The 20887-nt window shown below is 38.7% G+C and overlaps 1 protein-coding gene across 4 annotated transcripts in view; it reads left to right on the forward strand.

The window, feature by feature from the left end:
- Positions 1-15150, forward strand: part of ELP4 (elongator acetyltransferase complex subunit 4) — a 142194-nt gene extending 127044 nt beyond the window's left edge. The window contains exon 10 of one of the 4 annotated variants that reach the window (XM_061356638.1): positions 14587-15150. In XM_061356638.1, coding sequence (XP_061212622.1) covers positions 14587-14601 — 15 coding nt within the window. In that variant the 3' untranslated portion in view covers positions 14602-15150. Of the gene's footprint in view, positions 1-4443; positions 4486-11634; positions 12198-14586 lie in introns of those variants that run through there. The other 3 variants (XM_061356639.1, XM_061356637.1, XM_061356635.1) reach the window with 3 other exon arrangements.
- The last annotated feature ends 5737 nt before the right edge of the window (positions 15151-20887 follow it).

Raw genomic sequence — 20887 nt, forward strand, 5'->3', positions numbered from 1 at the left:
CTGATCACCAATGTGATTTTTGTATTTTTTTGTATAAGCAATATCAATCACTGAGTAAATATATGCCACAGTATGTTTTCATACCAAAACAGGTTGATCCAATAGTATAGATATTAAATAACAATTGAGTGATTTCTGAAGTTTAAGATTATTTGGTAATAACACTACAAAAAGCTTTGTTAGCTGGAGTTTTAAACTGCAGCTCTCATGAGTCATGGAGGATTAGTACTGAAAATAAGAGATATTAAAATATTAATTATATGATGTCTACAGACTTACGTGGGTGTTACAGGGTCTGAACATACTTCCTTATCAGTGACAGTTTTAGGGTGAGAAGACACTGATAGCAGAAATACTTCTGTTCTGGCCTGGGTTTTACCTTGGCATGGAGACTCTGACAGTGGCATTTGCATTGCAGAGCTGAATTTTGAAGCTTGTGAAAAGCCACAAATGAACTGGTCCTCTGTTTAGCAGCCGTGGTCTGTAAATGTGCAGAATTTTGTAAACCAGCAATACCTTTATCTATGTAAATGATACTTTCTTTGAAAACAGAGATTAGTAATGATAGTTCGCACTTGCATAGCACTTTTTCATTTCTTTAGCACTGTTTTAAAGTGATTGAATAATTTCTGTTTCTATGCATCTAATAATCCTGTGAGGCAGGCTCAGAAAATACCTGTAGCAAAGAAGAACTTGTCCATGCATGAAAAGCAAAATGACTGGGGGGGAAAAAAAAAAAGAAGATAAAAAGGTGCAGAAAATTAGTCTGCTTCACAAAGCTATTAAATTGTTCCTACCCCTGAAGCTTTACAAATGTGCTAATTATTGTGTTCTGGTCATGTAATATGTTTCTTCACAAAGTTAAGGTGCTTTCCTGTTGCCCAAGCCCTTGTGCCGTCAGGGTGAGGGGAAGGCCTGGCAGCCTGTGTAACATGGAGCAATGAATCTTCCCTTCAGACAGCGCATGCTTCAGGTCTGAACACCCAGAAATGCTTCATAGGTGTTCTGAGCTGCCTAACAATGAACATTCTCTAATTCTAGCTGACCTAAAAAAGTAAGTAGACTACTGAGCAAAGGGCTACTCCTAGTATAAAACAATACCACCCCCCCAGCTAGAATTTACATTTTGCCCCCTTGTGTGCTCCTGTTTCATAACCAATGATTTGCCAAACCTGTGACAGTGGTCTCTTGAAACAGGCATTCAGGGACATACCATATAGGTGGTTTCCTTTCCTGTATCTCAGACATGGCCAGATCTTTGAGCCCGATGCTCCTTTCCAGTTGCCATACTTGCTTAGTGGATTCTACCATGCAGCCTAGTTAGAAGCATGTACTGCCATGAGACCCAAGAAAGCCAGTAGACACCAGAACCCCATCATTGGAGAGGGACTTTTTACAAGGGCATGTAGGGACAGGACGAGGGGGGATGGCTTTAACCTGACAGAGGGGAGATTCAGATGAGATACTAGGAAGAAGTTCTTCCCTGTGAAGGTGGTGAGGCACTGGCACAGGTTCCCCAGAGAAGCTGTAGCTGTCTAGTCCCTGCCAGTGTTCAAGGCCAGGTTGGATTGGGCTTGGAGCAACCTGATCTAGTGTGAGATGCCCCTGCCCATGGCAGGGGGTTGGAACTGGATGAGCTTCAAGGTTTCTTGCAATCCAAGCCAGTCTGTGATTCTGTGATCCTGTGATCCTGTGGTTTGCATTTTGTAGTTGAATGTAAAACAGTGCAACTCACGCTGTCTCAGTGCTTTCTAGAGCAATGCCTTGGAGAGATTCTGTAGGTAGACACATTGGCCATTATCAGTAATTCATATGCAGTGAGAAATAATGTGTGCATTTGCTTGCATAGTTGCATATTGTGTTTGTACACACAACTTCTGCAACTGATGTATAGGAGGAAATCAGCATTGCCAATATGTACAAAATCTGGAAAAACTACTGAGGCAGCAATTGGTCCAACTGGGCTGGTCCAGAGTCTCAGAGCAGGGCCCATTTTCCCTCTGTTCTTAGCAAACCACTTCATTAAACTCAGTTTCATTGGATTTAGAGACTAGGTACTTGTGACCAGTGGAAGGTTGTAGGCCATGCATGGTGTAGCAATTGCTGGCAGAACTGTTCCATTCAGAAATCTGGCTGCATTTCTGTTGTTTTTTGAGTTGGCAGATCAGGCATTGACATGCACTTGTAATGGAGACTTGCCAGTGAGAGTTACCTGTTTTGGAGTGCAACCTGTGAAGTGTTGAGATCTATCTGAACCATTTTATCTAGAGACAGAAAACATTTTATCAGTTATTTGTGGTGTTGCCCACCCTCAGATAAAATGGTGGGTTTAAATTGGTGTATTAATGACTTTTCTGAAAAGTGACAAAATATTTAAGATGAGACAGAAGCCTGATAGATTACAGTGAACTGTAACAGACAGTTTTGGATGCAAACTCAAATATTTATTAGTTTTCCAGCTTAGCTGAAATTTTAGAGGGTGGCAGTAACATTGTAGTATGTTGGACCTCCTAGAACAGATGCCCCTCTCTCTGGGTGCTATTTCTCCCTCTTTCTCACATAGCTTCTGTTTGTACACACAGTGTCTCGAACACTTCTCAAACTTCCCAGTAGAGAGACCTAAGCTGTAGAGCAGTGCAGGCATCGCCAGCAACTCTGGAACGTTTCCAGTGAGCCATCTGTGGTTTGATACAAAATCCGTACTGTGTGGCATGTTGCAGTGTCATTCAGAGAAAGAGGAGATGTGGAGGCACTGTCTCAATGAGAAGCTTCACAGAGTTGTAGTACTGAATTCCTCTCCTTGACACTCCAAGTTAAGAATTTAGTTTAAGGTTTCCTAAATATCCAGGTTTCCTGAATAATCAGCAGATATGGGCAAGCACTTGCAACAATGATGCACTTATTCTAAGTATATAATATAGGTTAGACGGAATGGCTGACTTGTAGACAGCTGCAATTAGGTTGAAAGAATCCATCAGGGAAGAGAATATGACATTAACATCAGCATACATCCAACTATCCTGAGAGCCCTACAACTACTCAGACTTGCATCATGGGTCCCACACTCCTCTTGTGTAAGCTCAGGGAGGAGAAATTCAACAAAAAGAGCATATCTACAGGAGAAATGTTAGTCTGTTTGCTTTGGACATAGATGATATAATCAGACTCCTGAACTACTGTTTGGATTTAGAACAGTATTTCCCTTCAACATTTAGACAATGTATTCCAATCTCAACAATAACACACCTAGATAATTTATCTCCTCCTGCCCTCCATCTTTTCTTCACTCCGGGTTGTCTTTAGCTCTTTATCACTTAATTTCTTCCCCTATGGCTTTTGTCTTTCACTCACCTTCCTGTGCAATACTATTTTCAGTCAGAAAGAAAAAAAAAACCCAAAAAACAAAACAAACAAAAAACTTTTTAATTAATACACTATTTATGTATCATGACTTTTTCCTTCTGCCTGGATAATTTGTCTTTCACTTCTTCCTTTTCACCTACTTTCTGTATTCAGACTGTAAACTCATTAGGACAGAGACAGTGTTTCAGTATGTGCTTGATCAGAGCTGGATCAGTATTTCAGTAGGGTGCTACGGAAGGATTTAGTACAGTTCTGGTTGTAAGATTACCATGTATTTCTCTGAATTTTGATAAGACAACTGATTGAACAGCTGTAGTCCTTGGATAGCCTGTAATGATCCCTGATTAATCCAGCCCCATTTATAACATGGAGAGCTTCTTCATTTTGTGGAGAGTACAGTTGTAATATAAAGCAGGTCTCTTAATTGTACTATGTAGTGCCAAATACTTAGTGTTCTCAAGAGTCACAGAAGGTAAATCCTCCTAGTATTTTTATCTTTCCCTTGGGTCCCTTCACATGTAGCAAATCATCTTTAAAACATCTTGGAGGTTTTTCTTTGGAATGAAAGCGTTTGTTCAGACAATTGTCTGTACTTTCCTTTTCTGTCACTGAGACGTAGTGATTAATGCTGCACGTGCTGCATTACAAAACCCCACCCATTTCTACTTGCATGTTACTAGAACTTCTTCAGCCATCTGAAATCCTCTAGGGATTCATTTTACAGAAATATACAGAATTAAATTTTATTTGTAGAGGTATCTCTGAAAGAGTTTCACTTTGCAACAGCCAGTGTTTAAATAAACAAAGTTTTAAGTTCAGATTCAAGAGTTTAGATTTTAAGTACTTTGTATATCGTTTTCTGGCCAGGGGATAGAAACAGTACTGTGTGGTGTATCCAAATGAATCACACAGTTTGAACTGAATTCTTCTGGATATTACCATGTCACTTCTGTAAAGCACGTAACACTGGAAAGCTGCACTAAAGAGCCACATACTAAGGTTCAGCATTCTGAAAAGTAAAACAGCTTTTATGAAACCTGTCATAAAAGTGTGTTTAGTAATGGGCTTTAATTTTGCCAGGTGCCTTTAAAGTCCCTGTTTAAATAATCTCTTCTTAGTATTGGAAATCACCACAAAACATCACCGTCCTGTAGATAAGGTAAAAATTAGAATTACCCTGGTTTTATTTTACATGCTGCAAGTGGTGGAAAATAAGAGGTTTAGAATAGTGTTCAAGTGTTTTATATATTATTAGCTATATATAAAAAAAGTATTTTCATATTAGCAATGTATCCTTTAGCAGACAGGCAGGGATATGTAGGTAGAAGTATATTTATCAGCTATTCTTAGTGGAAGCTTTCTCTCAACACCTGATGTTAGCAATAATTAATTTTGATGGCTCAAATTATGCTTTAACTTAAAAAAAAATAGGAAATGCATATGATAGATGTACTTATTTTAACATGGGTTGATCTAGTCGTGATTAGTCAATCACAGTCACCTGAAAAGTAGAAAATTTTAGAATGCTCTATTTAAAAGTCGTTTGTCTTCATAATCAATTTAGAAAATGTATTCATTGCTGTGATTCAAAAATGGTAATATAGCATCTGTAAGTATTGCAGAACAAGAAGAAACTGAGTCATGTCCATTATACAGAAAACTTGTTTGTCTCCTGAATTAGTTAAAATACCGAGAAAATTGTAACATGAACAGGAAAGTAAGAGATTCATAATAAATGAGTTTAAAAATAGCTTGCCTAAGACCTAAATGCAGTTATGGGAGGACAGTTTGGCACCATTCTCTCCACAAGATAAATGTAATAGATTGTGAGATGCTGTCACTATTTGTGAACCAAATTTCAAGACTGTCACAGGATTTCTGCATGACACGGGTCTAGGCCTATTTTCAGTTGCTATGAAAGCTTATAATATCTTCAGTGGTAAAGGGCTTACTGTTTTCTCACTAGGAAGTATTTTTAGGTTTTGCGGTATTAGTAAGAATTTTATATCTTTTCCTAGCAAGACTGTCAGGTTTGTATGTGAGTTGTTGCAAAGTTATGTCAACATAAGTGATATGTCACTCCACTAGACTACGTATCATATAAAAGTTAATTAATTTCATCATAATACACATACCTAATGTCTCAGTTGTCAAACTTTACGAGATAAGAGACCAGACTTTATAGTCATTTCCATGTGAAATATTTGAACAAACTCTTCTCTCTTGAAAAAATTTAGTTTCATACTTGCGTATCTTTGTTCATCTTTGCTTCATACCTGCACATGCATTTTGATATTAAGCCCAAAGGTAGTAATTCATTTTTGCAAAGACCAGTTGGTTACTGTGCTTCATGATGACCTGGTAAGAAAGCAGTAAAGTCACTGATTGGCAAGGCTAAGATGCTTCTGAAATGTGTATCTCCTAAGAAGTCTGTAACCATTCGGCAGCTACCTCCGTTAGAACTGCAAGTTGCAGCCTGTGAGGACAATCAGGTAAACTTGTTCATTCAGGGCATTTTCACCATGTAAACAGACACATCACAATAGCCCTTAAGCTGTAGCTGAGAGCATGGCAGAGAATCAGTACCACGTGTTGCCACTGCATTGAAGGTACACTCAGTGTCCCTGGCGTTCTTGGCCACCTCTGTTAAATCTTTCCCACACTGCCCAAATAAGAAGAGCAGTTCCAGTGAAGGTATATAAAAATCTGAAGTCTAGGTACTATGATAATAGAAATAATTACTGGTAATTATAAATGAGGTATTAATAAAAAGACAGAAAAGGGAAAACATAATGCAAGGGGTGCATTATGGGCATCATAAGCAGAAGAGGAAACAGAAACAGGAACTCAATTCTGTACCACAGACTGTTCCTGTTCTCTTGTGTGGGCTTTATGGAATGGCAAGAGTTCTGCTTCAAAGAGAAATAAGCAGGGTATAAAGCTCCCCAACTAGGAGTCTGCATCTTTCATTTTCCCAGCATTCCTAAAATTTTTCTTCCCCCTAAACCAAATCCCTTCGGCTTTGGTGACTTCAGTGTTCATGGAGTTGCAGTAAATGGAACTAGAAGGGATCTAGAGAGGTCATTAACCCATCTTCCTGCCTCAAGGCAGGATTGCAGCCATAGTAGACTAATAAGCATTTATTTTATGGTAAAAGATCCAAATAGATTGCATTGTAAAGATTTTTTTTATAGTTTAATTTTGGGAAGCTTGGGCTCAGTTGTTGAAACTTCATATGACTGTTCACAGAGTCATAAGGTTAACTTCAGTGGAATTACTTTAATATATATCAACTTAAGAATGAACTACCACCTCTTTTTCTATGAGATTCAATGGTTTTGCATCATTCATGTCACTACGTATTTGTTTGCCACAATATTGCAGTTATAATAGCATAAAAAATATTATAATGATTTTTTAATAATATGAAGAATAATTCTTTCAGTTAAAACCTGCATACTGCTTCTATGCATTTTGTAATGAGGTATAATCAGCATCAGGAAAGGTTGTTAGGAAAACTGTTGGTCAATCCTCTTAATGATGAAGAGGAAAAAGTCTTACATTGGAAAGGTTAATTTTAATACTAAATCTGTAAAATAATCCTTTGATACAATAAGCTACACTGGCAAAGCACTTGCTAGTGGTTTTGTCTACTAGGGATTTTGTTGGTTTAAAAAAATAGATTACACCCCAACCAAATATACCGGCAGACTGGAAGTTCGTTGTGAATAGCCATGACTTGGATCTTTAAATCCCAGTTTTTTAAGGCAAAGCAGGTCAGAAAACCATCAGTACTGTATTTGGTCCTCAGTGCTGGGTCTGGACTAACTGACTGCTCAGTGTCCCTTCTGGCCTGTCATTGTACATATTCTTATCTTCCACTGCTACTCCCCCCCCCCCCCCCCCCCCCCCCCCATTGAGAACAAATAAAGTAATTAGAAGTTTTCTTCAGGGAGAGGGAGGAGCAGGGGCCAAGTATGTAATAAGTTTTGTCTCAACTGTTTTCCTTTCGTAATGCATGCCCTAAAGCTGTGTGCTTAGCTGGCTTCAGTGTAATTGTTCCTATCACTGCAAAGCCTTCAGGTTCTGTTTCAGGCGGGAAGCACCACCACTCAGATCATGCCCCTTCCCTGGCTATGCCTCCTTCCGTAGCCAGTTATTTCTTAATCGATGAAGCTTAGAGTCTGATTCTGAAGATCCTAAATTTAAACCTTCCTAGCAGCCCGCATGGGTGAAAAGTGTGTGATCATGTAGGTTGTTTACTATAATAATGCAGACACACAATTAACTTGCACAAAGGAATTTTACTCCAGCATTCCCTAGTTTTTCACACGGACAAAGTTTACCTTTCTTTGATACAGGCTCTAAGATACTATCACACAGAAGGCAATTAGAGGTTCCTCTTTTCACTTGCATATTTACTTTTGCCAGCCTGTGACCATTTTGCCTTAAAGTACTGTTGGCCTGCCAGCTTGCTGTAGGCTTCAGGAAGTTTTGTGTTTATCAGCGTGCTAGAATATTTTAGTGAAAATCTTCAATTATTTAAAAGAATAAACAGCAGCAGGGAATGGAATATTGGCAGAAATAGACAAGAGAAAGCCAGGACTGGCAGGAGCAGAAATTAAGCGCTTGAAAGCAGAAAACTGAGACTGGGATTGCCAATGTGAGCAAAATCAGCTTGATTCTTATCAGACTGATAAGAAAGATTTAAAGGGATGGAGGTCGTAGCCTCAGAAATAGCAGAGTCTGTCCACCAGAAAACATTTGGTGCTAAATTAGAACTTTAAATGTGATTGTTTTCTGTGGTCAGCCAATACCTGTGAAAATGTCTGATCATTCTATAATGGTGGTGGTCAAAAAGGATCACAGCCTATTCATGCTATAACTTACTGCCTTAGTTCAAGGAACCACAGCGTCTCTATCAGTGACAAAAATAAAGGCCTTTTGTTTAACCTGTGGATGTCTGAATAATGCCATGCAATGGATTTCCGGTTTGTGGTTTATAATTTAGAATACTTTTAATGATGTCGAAATATTTAATAGTACTAATACTTGCAGCCCTTTTTATGCTTTTAAGCTGCGAAAAGGAAATGTAAGGAATGGTGATTTGAAATGCCTATTTAGACTTTATTCAGAGGAAATGTGTGTGTGCGCTGTGAATCAGATCTTAATGTCAGGGTAGCTCTCAGTTGTTTTCAGAGGACTCTAGTGTTGTTTACTGTTCCAAATACATCTGATCTGAGGATGAATGTGGCACACACAGTGAAATGTGCTTCCTGGAGAACCAGTGATTTGCTGTCACGTTTGAAAATCAGGATTGTAGAGATGGCAAGGATTGCAGGAAGGATGGTCTCATAATTAAGACAATTGAAGGATATCGTAGAAAGTATGATGTGTCTTTGCCTATACCACTGAGCTTCTGTGCGATCACGTTGTTTCAACACAGTGCTTTTATTTCTGTACTCTTCTGTCTCTCGCTTTCAGAGTGCCTAACTAGGGGTTCTTGAAGAATTACTAGGCACTCACAGCTTCAAATAAAGTTAGCATTTGACCATGTGAAATGCTGTAGAATACCAAACATTGTGGAAAAGCAAGTCCTAAATGCCTCAGTTTGTGTTTCTGAAATTACTAGACAACTTTTGCCATGGGTTTTATGTGCCTCAATTTCCTGTCCCTAAAATGGAGGGAACTTTACTGCCTTATCTCCCAAGAATATTAGGAAAATAACACAGTTGGTATTTGCAAAGCATTCTAGTGCTGTATACTGACATGTGCCATTCTCTCTTCAGAACCATTGTCTCTTCAGAACAAGGTTTGAATGGCATACAATAAATATGTCAGAAAAGTTCAGAGTAAACAGTGGCAAGAAAACAGAATAGTGAATAGCCAGTCACTAAGTGAGCAGTGTGCATCCTCCTCACTAAGATGGGGCAAGAAGAGTATATGTGTGTATAATGAAACACTGCATCATAACAAAACACATTTGTAAAAGCCTAGTTCAGTCCCACCATCCAGTCTGAGGATCTTTAATTTTTCCTTTTCCTATTTGAATCTTTGCAGATTTATAAATATCAAGGACTTTTTTTTTCCGTTTGGACCACATTTGAAGTCCAGGCCAGCATGGCAGGATTTAGTTTTTCCCTGTCTGTGGTATTAGTCAGTCCCTCTGTAAGAAGATTTTGCCGAGTTTCAAGTTCTGTTTGCTCTTCATGACCTTGCTCTGAATTCATTTGGCAGACTTGGCAAGAGGGTCACTAATTGCAGGCGGAAGACAGTGGGACTGCATTTTCCCGAAAGCAAGCGAACTCTCCTGCTCCCAGTGGGAGAAGAGAGATGCTAACAGTGTGTGGGAGAAGGTTGGATTAGTTCTCTTGTCTCTCCACTTCCCACATACCAGATACCCTGTACCCTGCTGGCAGAGTACTGTACACGTTTTTGGAAAGAGAATGTGACTGAAAGATGTGCCAAGTGCTCCCCTGCACTTCCCGGCTTTCTCTCGTCCTTTGTTTTCTGGTGGTCACAGCCTCCCTCATACAGTCCAAGTTGCATGCTGGCTCTTTCCTCCCAAATGTTTGTCTCAGCAGACAAACAAGATGATAGGCACATGCCCTGGTTTATGTTGTGTTGATGTAGAAATGCGGCATCATGGAGCACAGTTCACATCCACAGCCATGCTTAGTCTTTTTCGGAATAAGGAAGGAATTGTAAGTGAAGGATGCCATACACATCACTGATTTTAATACAGTGACATGTGAGCTACATAGTTACTAAATTATATATACAGGGGATGGAGTTTTGATACATACTGTGCTTCACAGGCAAAGTGTTACAAGTAAATACACACATTTGTCCTATTTCAGTGCAGAGGACTGTAATCTCACCCTGGGCACAGGCTTTCCTACTCCACATGTGTTACGTTATACATTCCCTTCCCATACTGGAGATAGATAACCCCCCCAGCACACATTCTTCTCCCTCCCCTGCCCACAGCCAGGAGCGGCTTGGGGTAGGAGGCACTTTGGAGCACCTCTCAAGTTTACAGCTCATTGCAATCCCAGAGCTAGCAATGAATTGAACATCTGTAAATACAGATTTTTCTTATATAAATATTTAATATAAATAAATATTTTAATTACATTCTTAATCCTACAAATGTTGCAAAGGTGTTGAATAAAGGCAGCTATATTTATGCATTGTGGTAAAAGCAAAACCATAGTAAAAGCAGAGAATGCAGATAGCCCACACAGCCATTGCTGTTATCCTGTTCTCTTCAGAAGTATGTGCATTCTAAAGGAAGAGCCACACAGTTTAGCCTTTACCTACTAAATCTTTCAAGAAATATGCTCATTCCATGATACCAGATTCATAAATTATTGCACTGGGTAGGAGATGCTCAGCTGTTTCATCTCACAAGCTTTCGGTACTTCACTGTGTCCAAAAGAAAGCCAAATAAAGCCTCGGGTTTACATTCATTTTCACCTTACTTTACCACAGCTAAATGGTAATGTCGTGTCTTTTGTGTATCTATCTCCAGTGTAAAAGAACCTCAGAGGGAGAGTTGCAATATTTTTGTCATAGCTGAAAAATGAGGTTCCTTATGCAAGGACTGTGTGCTTGTGGACAACCATGTAGCCTGTGTCTCAGTTTCCTCATCTGTAAACTGGATATAATGTTCTTACAACTCACAAGGGATGGCAAGGTTTGATCAGCATGTATGATTGCCCTATACAGATACAACTACCATCACTGCTTGGTTTTATCAGCAACTATAAGTAGAACATGAAGCATTTAGCAGAATAATGCTGCAACCAGGGTGAGCCCTCTCCATCTTCTGACTATGACATCATTTATTTTTAGACTCTACCACAAAGTATACATGTTTGAAACAAAACTATACTTATATTGTAATGCCATAGAAATCAAAGGATTTGACGTAGGGGCTGACATACAGGCAAAACACTTGTTTTTAAAGGAAAAATGCCCAGAGATATAATTAAATACTTAGAGCACATTTGGATATTGTTTAGATTTTCATGAGAAAAAAATCTATTCCAATTTACAGAGCCCAATATATATAAAACATGCAAAACTGTTCCCAGCTCAGCCTAAAAGAGTGTCTAGGGAATGTTTTATATGTGTTGATCAGTCAGGAAAAAGACTGCATTCTGAAATATGCTATGGAAAATAAATTCTGCAATTATTCTTTTTTTTTCCTCTCTGTCTTTATGTTCTCTCTCTCCCTGTCTCCCTCCTGAAAATCTCCTGCCACAGCGACTGCATTTGCCTCCAGACTTGTCAGACACAGTGAGCCGCACAAGCAAACAGGAGCTGGCAGGATCCGCCAAACTGCTGAGCTCAGGATGTGGTGCTATGGCCATCGGCAAGAAGCACCTGGACTTCTAGTGATTTCTCCTTAGCAGTTTCACTCAGATTTGTATGACACACTAATTATGAGTGTTAATGACTTATATAAATATTTTTCTTAATGATTTGACCCAGCAGTCTTTAAAAATACATGTGATCATATGGTGCCACCTATTTTTTTTCTTTTTGTTCTGTTTTGTTGGGTTTTTTGTCCTAATTTTGGGCTTGTTTGGATTTTACTTCTGTTATGTTGGTTCCTGCCATTGTTCTGCTTGACTGTAAACATTCATTATTTTGTTCCTTTCCTTAAAATAAAAAAATTACTCTTACCATTTCATTTTTAGATGGGGTCATTTTTACAGTTTAAAAAAAAAGGCTGATTTTTCCAATGGAATTTTTATATACTTTCATGCCATTTTTTGTATGAATAATAAGTTGGACGATTCATTGAAATAAAGAAATGAAATGAAGCAGTGCATTGTCATGTGTTATTCCAAAAGCAAACTACACAGTTATGGTTTTAAAACATTTTTGTAGTTGAAATACCATTCTTTAATGTAAGGAAATATTTACATTAGTTTATTAAATATGTAAGATCAATTTAAAATATGTAAGATAGATAGTTTTTATTCTAATTCATCAGTAATTAAGAACGGTGGGGGTTTTAATCAGCAGTATATTATAGATCATTATTTTGCCTTATGGCTTGCTACATTCGTTAAAATGCACTTGAATGGGATTTACTAGCCATAGAGAAAATAAATTATTTCCTTCTGTAGTTCAAAACAGTAATCCTAAACAATTGAAGTCAGCAGTATGAAATTATGTCAACAGACGTAATTCAAGATTGAAATTCAAACTGACAGCTACATTAATGCTAGAAAACCAGAAGAGTGTGTTTGAGCTCGGGGAAGGGTATCGCAGCATGCTGGTCTAAAGCAGGGCAGAATATACAACTAATTCAGCTTCTGTACCCTTAGATACACAATTTGTGAACTTCCAACTATTTTGTATGTATCTCTGCATGTATCTCATCAAATAAAAGAATGGGAAAGTGAAGCTGACCTGTAAATTAAAGTGGTTTGCATTCTTTCTTCTGAGGCTGACTTACATTTTGAAAGGTAATAACTTCTTCTCTGCAGAAGTTCCAAGCCACCCAGCTGTAAGATTGCATTACAGTTTCAAAATTTAGTCTTTATAATAGTGTATTACATGGCTGGAGTGAAATTGACTCTTCAAGGAACATGTTAATAGGATGCAATAATGGTAACTTATTTCAATGGGTTTGGAACCAAGAGCTGGTTAAGTGGTTTGCTTTTTTTCTCCTGCAGTCCAGGTTCTCCTTTATTTTTTTCTTGACAACGCTGTATAAAACAAAGACATAGCTTTTAAAACTGTCTAACTAATATGATGAATGTCAATCACTTAAAAAACTCCACTGTAGCATAAACACATACTGTATACAGCTTTTATTCTGAATTAGAATAATTGAATCAATGACAGTGATTTGCCAGGATGTCAAATCTATCCATCATATCCTGTCACTACCAGTTTATTTTTTGTGATCAAAATCAAAAAGACTACTATTTTGTCATCAGCTATTTCATTAGTAGTAACAATCAGGTTTTCTCTTCTATATTTTTTAGATATGCCTGTTATATTTTTTATTTCTAAAGACACAAATCCTTTTTAAGTCTTTTCAAAATAAAGTTTCAGAACAGAACTGTCAGTTTGATAAAGCAGAAAGACATCTACTTTCCAATGCCAGTGTATTTAAAATATTATCATTGATGTCTCAAACATTTTTTCTCTTTTTGTGTTATGTGTAACATTGAATGGAAGTTTTCATTAGCTACTTAATTGTGCCTTTTGAAAGCATGAAATAATTTAAATACGTAGGATAAAGTGATTTTTAACAAAGGAGAAGTTTTGCATAGTACGTCTTTCTAATGTAAATAACACAAAACAGAGTATGTCTTTGTGAAATATAGTCACAGGACATACAAAATGCTACAAATATACTTAAATAGGTCATTAACTTCACATACAGGGGAGATATCATGAAAGTCACAGTCAGATTCTAGTTAACAAATTAACTGAAAATTCTTTCCAAGTAACATATATATTCCATCTATGTAAATGTGTATATGTGTGTCCTATACATTTATAAGTTCAATTTCAAAAACTTTGGTAGTTTAATATCAAAGCTGACAAATATTTTGTATAATAAAAGGAATTTCTTCTTCAAATCTTGAATATTTTTTTTCTAAGTAGCTAAACATGCTTCATAAAGTAAGTGTTAGAGTATACAGATGTGCATTGTTCTTTACCTAAGGCAAAAACATGGAGCAAAAATTCTCTTCTTTGCTTCCAAAATACCGCATCAGTTACAACAACACATGACAGTGGCTTGGTTAATACAGCAAACTGGTAAGTGAAATAATGGCATGTACATGCTGCCTGACAGTATGTAGCTATGTAGTAGATAAAGTGTAGATTTTATGCATTGCACCAAAAGCAATTTTGACTTGGGAAACAGGAAAAGCATTTACATGGTGATTTTCTGTGGTTTTTCACCATAACCACTCTGTGACTGTCAAGTTCCTGGTATAAAACATCCTTCAGTTCCTTCTTCTCTTGGTTTGAAAAGAAACACTTAACTAAGGGCTGCAGCCTCTCTTGACAGGCAGTTGCAATGTGCTACCAGCTTCTTTTTGCATTTTCACAGCCCCCTTGTTGGCTTGTGTGGAAAATCCATGTGATTCTTAACACCTGCTCAGAGGGCTCTTTTCTGCAAAGATTGAGGTATGAGGCTTTTCTGTTTGTTGTATTTTTTAAGCAGAGCTTCCTGCTTTTTAGCAGGCTACAAACTGAAACCGCCAAACTCAGCAAGGAAACAATAGATTCATCCCGGTGAAGACATTCCCAATTCAGCACAAGAACCTGATCTTCTCAGAATTGTGACACACAGTCAAGAAAGCAGTTAATGAAATTTAAAACATTGTGTCTTTAATATGTCAAATAGGAACTCTTTATATAATTTCTGTTGTGTTGAGGTTTTCAAAATATAAGTATTGGGAACATGAATAATATTATGATGGATTAAGTCTTCTTCACTGTTTGTAAAGAGATTTCAGAAGCAATTTCAAGATGCAGCTGAATTCAATTTTCTGTAATGGCAGCTACAAGCATTTGAAAATGGGCATTCAGCCACTTCAGATTTGATATGCATGGTAGTACGCACTGTAAATCTAATGTAAAATAGCGATGTTGCTCCAAAGACAGCTTTTGGAAAAGTACAAAAGTCTAACTTACAAAAATCCTTTACTGTGCCAGTATTGGAAAGTGAGCTATTCATGAAGTTTTTCTGAACCCACAAGGTTGTAACGCACTGTTTAAAAAAATATATACATTACAAGAATTACACACACACTCATTTAAACACCTATTTCTCCAGGATCAGATATTAGAAATTTAATAAAGTGTTATTCTTTTGCCTGTTCTGGAGAAATGTCATCCATAACCACACAGCACAACAGAAATAGGAAAGAAGATGCTTTTATGCCTTTAAGAGGTAGTGGAAGCATGTACTACCCTCCTTGAGTTCTCTTGGGCTTTTTATTTTCTCTTGTGAGCTACCTGAGTGCAAGGCCTACATTTCTTTTTTTAATCACGCTCTGAGCACATGATGCTGCTTATTCAATAATAAATGTACCTGTGTAGAAAAAAGAATGAAAATGAACCCTCTTCATCTTAGGAAAAAAGACAGCTCAAATAGAGGGAAAAAAAAAAAAAAAAAGAAAGCAATCAAATTCCACCACGATTTTTGTTGTTGTTTCAGTTTCTAGTCTAATATAAGCAAATGTTAGGCTGGTTTGGTTTGCTTTCCAAAAGCAAAATCTGTATTTCAGCAGTTAGATTTTTCAGACGTGTTGAGTAGCAGCCATCCTGGAGCATCTGCTGAAAACTTGACTGATGATTTAAACTCCACCTTTAAATGGTTTTGAAAGTTACTAGGCACATCGAACTAATTTACAGACCTTCTGTTCATATCAAAATGAAGACATCAAGACATCTTTTGGTTTCTCTGGTGCTGTAAATCTTAATCTAAAAATTCTTCCAGAGATGTCAGTGGTAGTCCAAGAACAAGCTGGTAGGATTAGGTCCAGTGAGTCTTTTTTAACATGTTAGCAGGCCTAGACAGTTTGTAGCTGCATATTTCTCTATTTAAAAATGTATTTCAGTGTCTTCTGGCACTGCCTGTAAATCTTAAATCCAAAATGTAGCAGGAATCAAAAAGAAGGTCTTTACTCTCTGCTGGCAGAGTTTGGGTCTGAATGTTTGTGCCTTCAGAATGCTCTCAGCACTTACGGCACTGGGGTATTCTCTTCAAAGTCTTGAAACAAGTAAATTTTGGTGCACTTTCAGGTGCTTTTCTTTCAGTCAGGTTGGAGCAAATGCACCAAGGAAAGCTCTTGCTGAAATTTCATGGGGCTAGACTTAAAGCTAAACTAATGAATAAAGCTGAACTCAGTCAAGACCAGATAGAGAGTGATGGGCATAAGGAGCATTTGGAAGAATTCTCCAACATGGTGAAATTTCCATTTATGGTACTTCCCAGTCTACAGATAGCTCAGGATAGCTCAATGGTTTTGGGAAATTACTTGAACCAGAAGGATTTTGATAGCGCAGTCTTGGAGATAACTGGAGTAACAAGTCCATCTGTGTGGGAGAGAGCCTTCCCAGGAGTCATCTCAACACTGGGTGGTTCTTCCCAACTAGCAAAGAGTCATAGATGTAGCTTCAAACCTACACCATCAATATGCCAGCTTCAGACAAGCAAATCATACTCTATCACGCCAAAATACTGGGAAAGAGTTTGGAAACACAAGCGGTATGGTAGGTAGGAACTATTTGCTTGATTTCATTAAAAGAATACATACAGGGGTTCATTTTGCAGTCCTTGCCTATAGAAGGCTCTATGAAGTCTTAAATATGTCCTAGCCCAAACAGGTGTAAATCAACAGCAGTTCATGCAGATCAACTGAATCATAACTCAGAAAATCATCAGACCCAACTGAACCTTAGTTTAAATAAGAATAGATGGGTTTGGATGCATATTTTTCAAAGTAACAGCGTTAATTTAAATTCAGAGAAATCAAAGTGGACAAGTTGCTTCTTTAAAAGCAAAAAAAAAAAAAAAAGAATTATAAAATTTAAATGACTGGATTTTTATATAATCCAGTCTGACAGAAGGAGTTTTAAAAATAAATAAACCCTCCCCTGCAGTATTTGGAACACAAAGCTGCAGACTACAGGCTCTGAATATGAGTCCAACTTTGTAAGGAGAAATGTAAAGGGTAAAACAAACAGTAGCAGTAAGAATTATGAATTTTCTTTGTGGTAAGTTAACATACTTATTGTAACAACCTGAAGGTCTTTATCCGCTTTGTGCAGTTCCATATAAATCAGAGTCCTTCTGGTGACCTATATGTAATTTCTATGGAATAACTGTTCATAAATTTCTCAGAATCCAGCAGCATAGGCCTGACCTGAAGGAGGTTATCTGTGAATCTGCAAACTCCTCTGGCGCAGCTGGAAAAGCTCGTATGTCCCAGGAGAGGAAGAGCTACAATTCGCAGCCCTCACCGATTTTAGCTGCTGGAGTGTACGTGAGGTCTGTCAGGTGCCTGGAGGCAATTTCAACCTCTGCTGGAGGATTTCATGCAACTTACTGATCCTGTCAGTCACCTGAAGGTAACAAGGATCCTCCTGGGTCACTCACAAAACCTCTGCTCACCATCTGACCCAGCTGCAACTCAACCTGGGAGGTCGGGCTGCAGCACCTGAGAAACCATGGACCTCTACAAGCCCAGCAAAAACAGTAGCATGGTCCTTTGTGGGGCAAAGCCCACCACCATCAGACATGTGTTTTCACCTTCACCTCATTCAAGATCATGATGGTCTCACCGGGGATATCCTAGTGGGATATTATCCTAGAGGGAGGAAAGGAACAGTATAGAAGGCACTGAAATTCTCACTGTGTTAAAAGTCATCAGAGGTTCACCATGAAACTTAAGGGAAAGCAGGTTTCATGGGGACCTTTTTCTCAAGGGCCACCTTCAAAAGAAACAACAGGGATTCTGGCAGCTGGAGGTTGCATGAAAATCTGTCACACATGTTGAGTGTGTTAAAAGACTGATCAACTGGTTTCATTCCTTCCAAGTTTCATTTCCTCAAGCCCCTGTGAAAACACAGAGAGTAACCTATCTTAAGAAAGCTAACCTAACTGCTGATACACTGGGGTTTTCTTTCTTTACGTCTAAGAGAATATTAGGGGAGGAATTAACTTAAAATGCATTCTAAAGCAAGGAACTTGCCAATCTGGCTCCTTTCCAAATGGTACTATCTTTACCCCCATGCATCTTGTTCAGGTTGCTCCATCCTCTGCTGTTTTCTCTAAGAACTACTAAACCAATAACATAGATGGGTAAAGAACTCATTCAGTGCATAGCCCAGAGGGTCATACATTTGTGTGAATAACGTGAGAGACTTGCCTAACATCATTCTCCAGCAGTAATCCAAAAGGAGCTATATCCCATGCTTTATTTTCCCCCTCAAAGAGCAGGAACATTTGGGCCTCAGAGGTCCCTGCTCACTTCAGCCCAAGACTTGCTGCCACAGCTGCCTTCTCTCCACAGCAAGACACATAAATACTCACTGTCTGAACAAAACCAAACAACCATCATATCTACTCTCCTGTCTGTAATTCGTATGCCTATTTATAATGGGGGGGAGATATTGCATTTGGGTGTTTGTAGGTGCCAATCACACTTTTGATTAGAAACGGGGCTGCCGGAGCTCATTAAGCAAGCAGGTGTCTTGTCAAAGAAGAGCTATTAAAAAAATAAGATGCTACTACACCATTCCCAGAGCAGAAGAGCCGTATCAGATGCATGTGGCACGATGCTCAGCTACTGAAGCTGAGGACAAGAGCAAATGGAAATGAACTGGGGAAAAAAGAAAAAAAAAATGATATGTTTTAGCTTCTTTCTTTCTTTCTTTTTCTTTTCTTTTTTTTTTTTTTCTTTCCTTTTCTTTTTTCTCTCTCTTTTCTTCTTTCTCTTTCTTTCTCTTTCTTTCTTTTTTCTTTTCTTTCCTTTTCTTTTTCTTTCTTTTTTTTTTTTTTTTTTTTTTTTTTTTTTTTTTTTCTTTCTTTCTTTCTTTCTTTCTTTCTTTCTTTTTTTTTTTTTTTTTTTTTTGCTTTTTAAAAAAAGAAGGAAGGAAGGAAGGAAGGAAGGAAGGAAGAAAGAGAGAGAGAAAAAGAAAGAGAGAAAAAGAAAAAGAGAAAAAGAAATCCAGACACCTTTGGCCATGGGAAGTGAATTAAATAGGACTACCAATGGCTTGAAACCATCGAGGAAGAGATGTGTGTTATCAGTCCCAGGTTGTACTTTACAGCTGTAATCATTCCCCCAAAGATAAATCCTATGTTAGGCTGCCTAAAGTAAAGCACCCTATGGGGGCATTTTGCTCCCTTTATAAAAACCTTGCTTAAAAAAAGTAGTTATTAAATCCACTTTCTGTATGACAGCCTGGGTGGGAAAGCAGCTCTTTCTGCCTCCTGGAGCAGGGCACACACTGACTCGTGCTTACCTTTTAAAAACCATTAAAACCAGTATCCACAAAACACGGGGCAGTTCCAACACGTATGTTGCTGCATGCATGTCTGCTTCACCATCGGCATGTATGGCTCATCATCTGTCTGCTCTGAACAATAACTGTTAGGTTAGCAGCCTTTTCACTTGTAAATATTGTATCTAGAACACAATATTTGAAACACAAAATACAGTGTTATTAAGACAGCGCTCACACATCAATTCTTGTGTGACTATAATTTGTGACATGCTTTAGGAGGGGCTTATAAATAAAGTATAAGGTGTTATTATGAAATACATTTTAACCAAACGCACAGAAATGTCTCATTCCTATTGAAATCAATAGCAAAACTCCCACTAATTTCAGTGGTACAAAGAGGAGACCCTTGGAAATTGCTGTGGTACACTGAGCAACGCATTACACTAATTTCAGTCTTCTTAAGAAATACAGATCTAGAAGAAGAAAGGGATGAAAATGGATATTAGAGGCACTTCAGAGCACGCTGAGGTTTTCAATTTCCCACTGAAGCAGCAGGTAGTGGTGTCTGGTAAGGCGGCACGTCCAGCGCTGAAGCTGCTCTGGGACCTTGCCTGGCCCCTGTGGAGCACCCAGGGGCTGGCACTGGTGCTCAGCCCCATGCCTCAGCCCACCCTGGGGAAAAGGCTCTTGACAGGGCTGTGGGCATGATGTGCAGAGCAAGGCCGCCTGTAACCCACCAAGCCCCCGGCAGCAGCTCTTCAAGGCAAGCAGCGGTCTGGGGACCAAATGCCCTAACTTCTTCCCGATGTGCAGCCAGCCAGGGACTCTTCCCAGCCGACCTCCTTCCATAGGGCACAACAGCGAGCCAGTGAGCCAGAAACATCTTCTCTCCACCACAGCCATCTATAGCCTGTCACCGAAATAAGCTCAGGGTTCATCCGCGCATGCAACTGCTCCACATCATTGCTGCGGCTGCAGAGGCACAGGACTGTGAAAGGCTGCAGCCCCACAGCACAGCCTGCCCTGAAGAAGGCTTCAGAAAGGGCATCCAGGGCTGGCGATGGCTCGATGAGGGCCACCAGTGGCTGGACCGCAGGTGGTGGAGCTGCAAGGCAGGGAAAACCAGGGAAGGGAAAGGAAGAGCTGCTTCTGCCTGCCCATAGGCACCTGCAGAAACAGCACCACAGCACAAAATCTCTGAGGGGAGGATGGGATGGGAAGCTCATTTCCATTCCTGGTTGAGAAGAAGTTGGCATTTAGATAACAAACTACATTAGCAGGTATAAACACGCTAAGTGGCTATATAAATGCTGGGTTTGTACCTGTAATTAATTGTTCCCAGGATCAATTTAGCTATGCGAGAAGGGACCTGCCTATTGTAGTGTTAATGTGATCTAGCTGTATCTTATAAATATATAATGTGCATGCTCATGTCTGATAAAAATATATAAAAATAAAAATTAAACCTTGCCCACATTTCATTAATATTTGCCAATGGAGGGCTTTCAGATAATTAAAACTA

The sequence above is a fragment of the Neopsephotus bourkii genome, unplaced genomic scaffold, assembly GCF_033783945.1.
Source record: "Neopsephotus bourkii isolate Nb327-2 ecotype Australia unplaced genomic scaffold, CSIRO-AGI_Nbou_v1 NB_860, whole genome shotgun sequence".
In the NCBI taxonomy this organism is placed as follows: Eukaryota; Metazoa; Chordata; class Aves; order Psittaciformes; family Psittacidae; genus Neopsephotus; species Neopsephotus bourkii.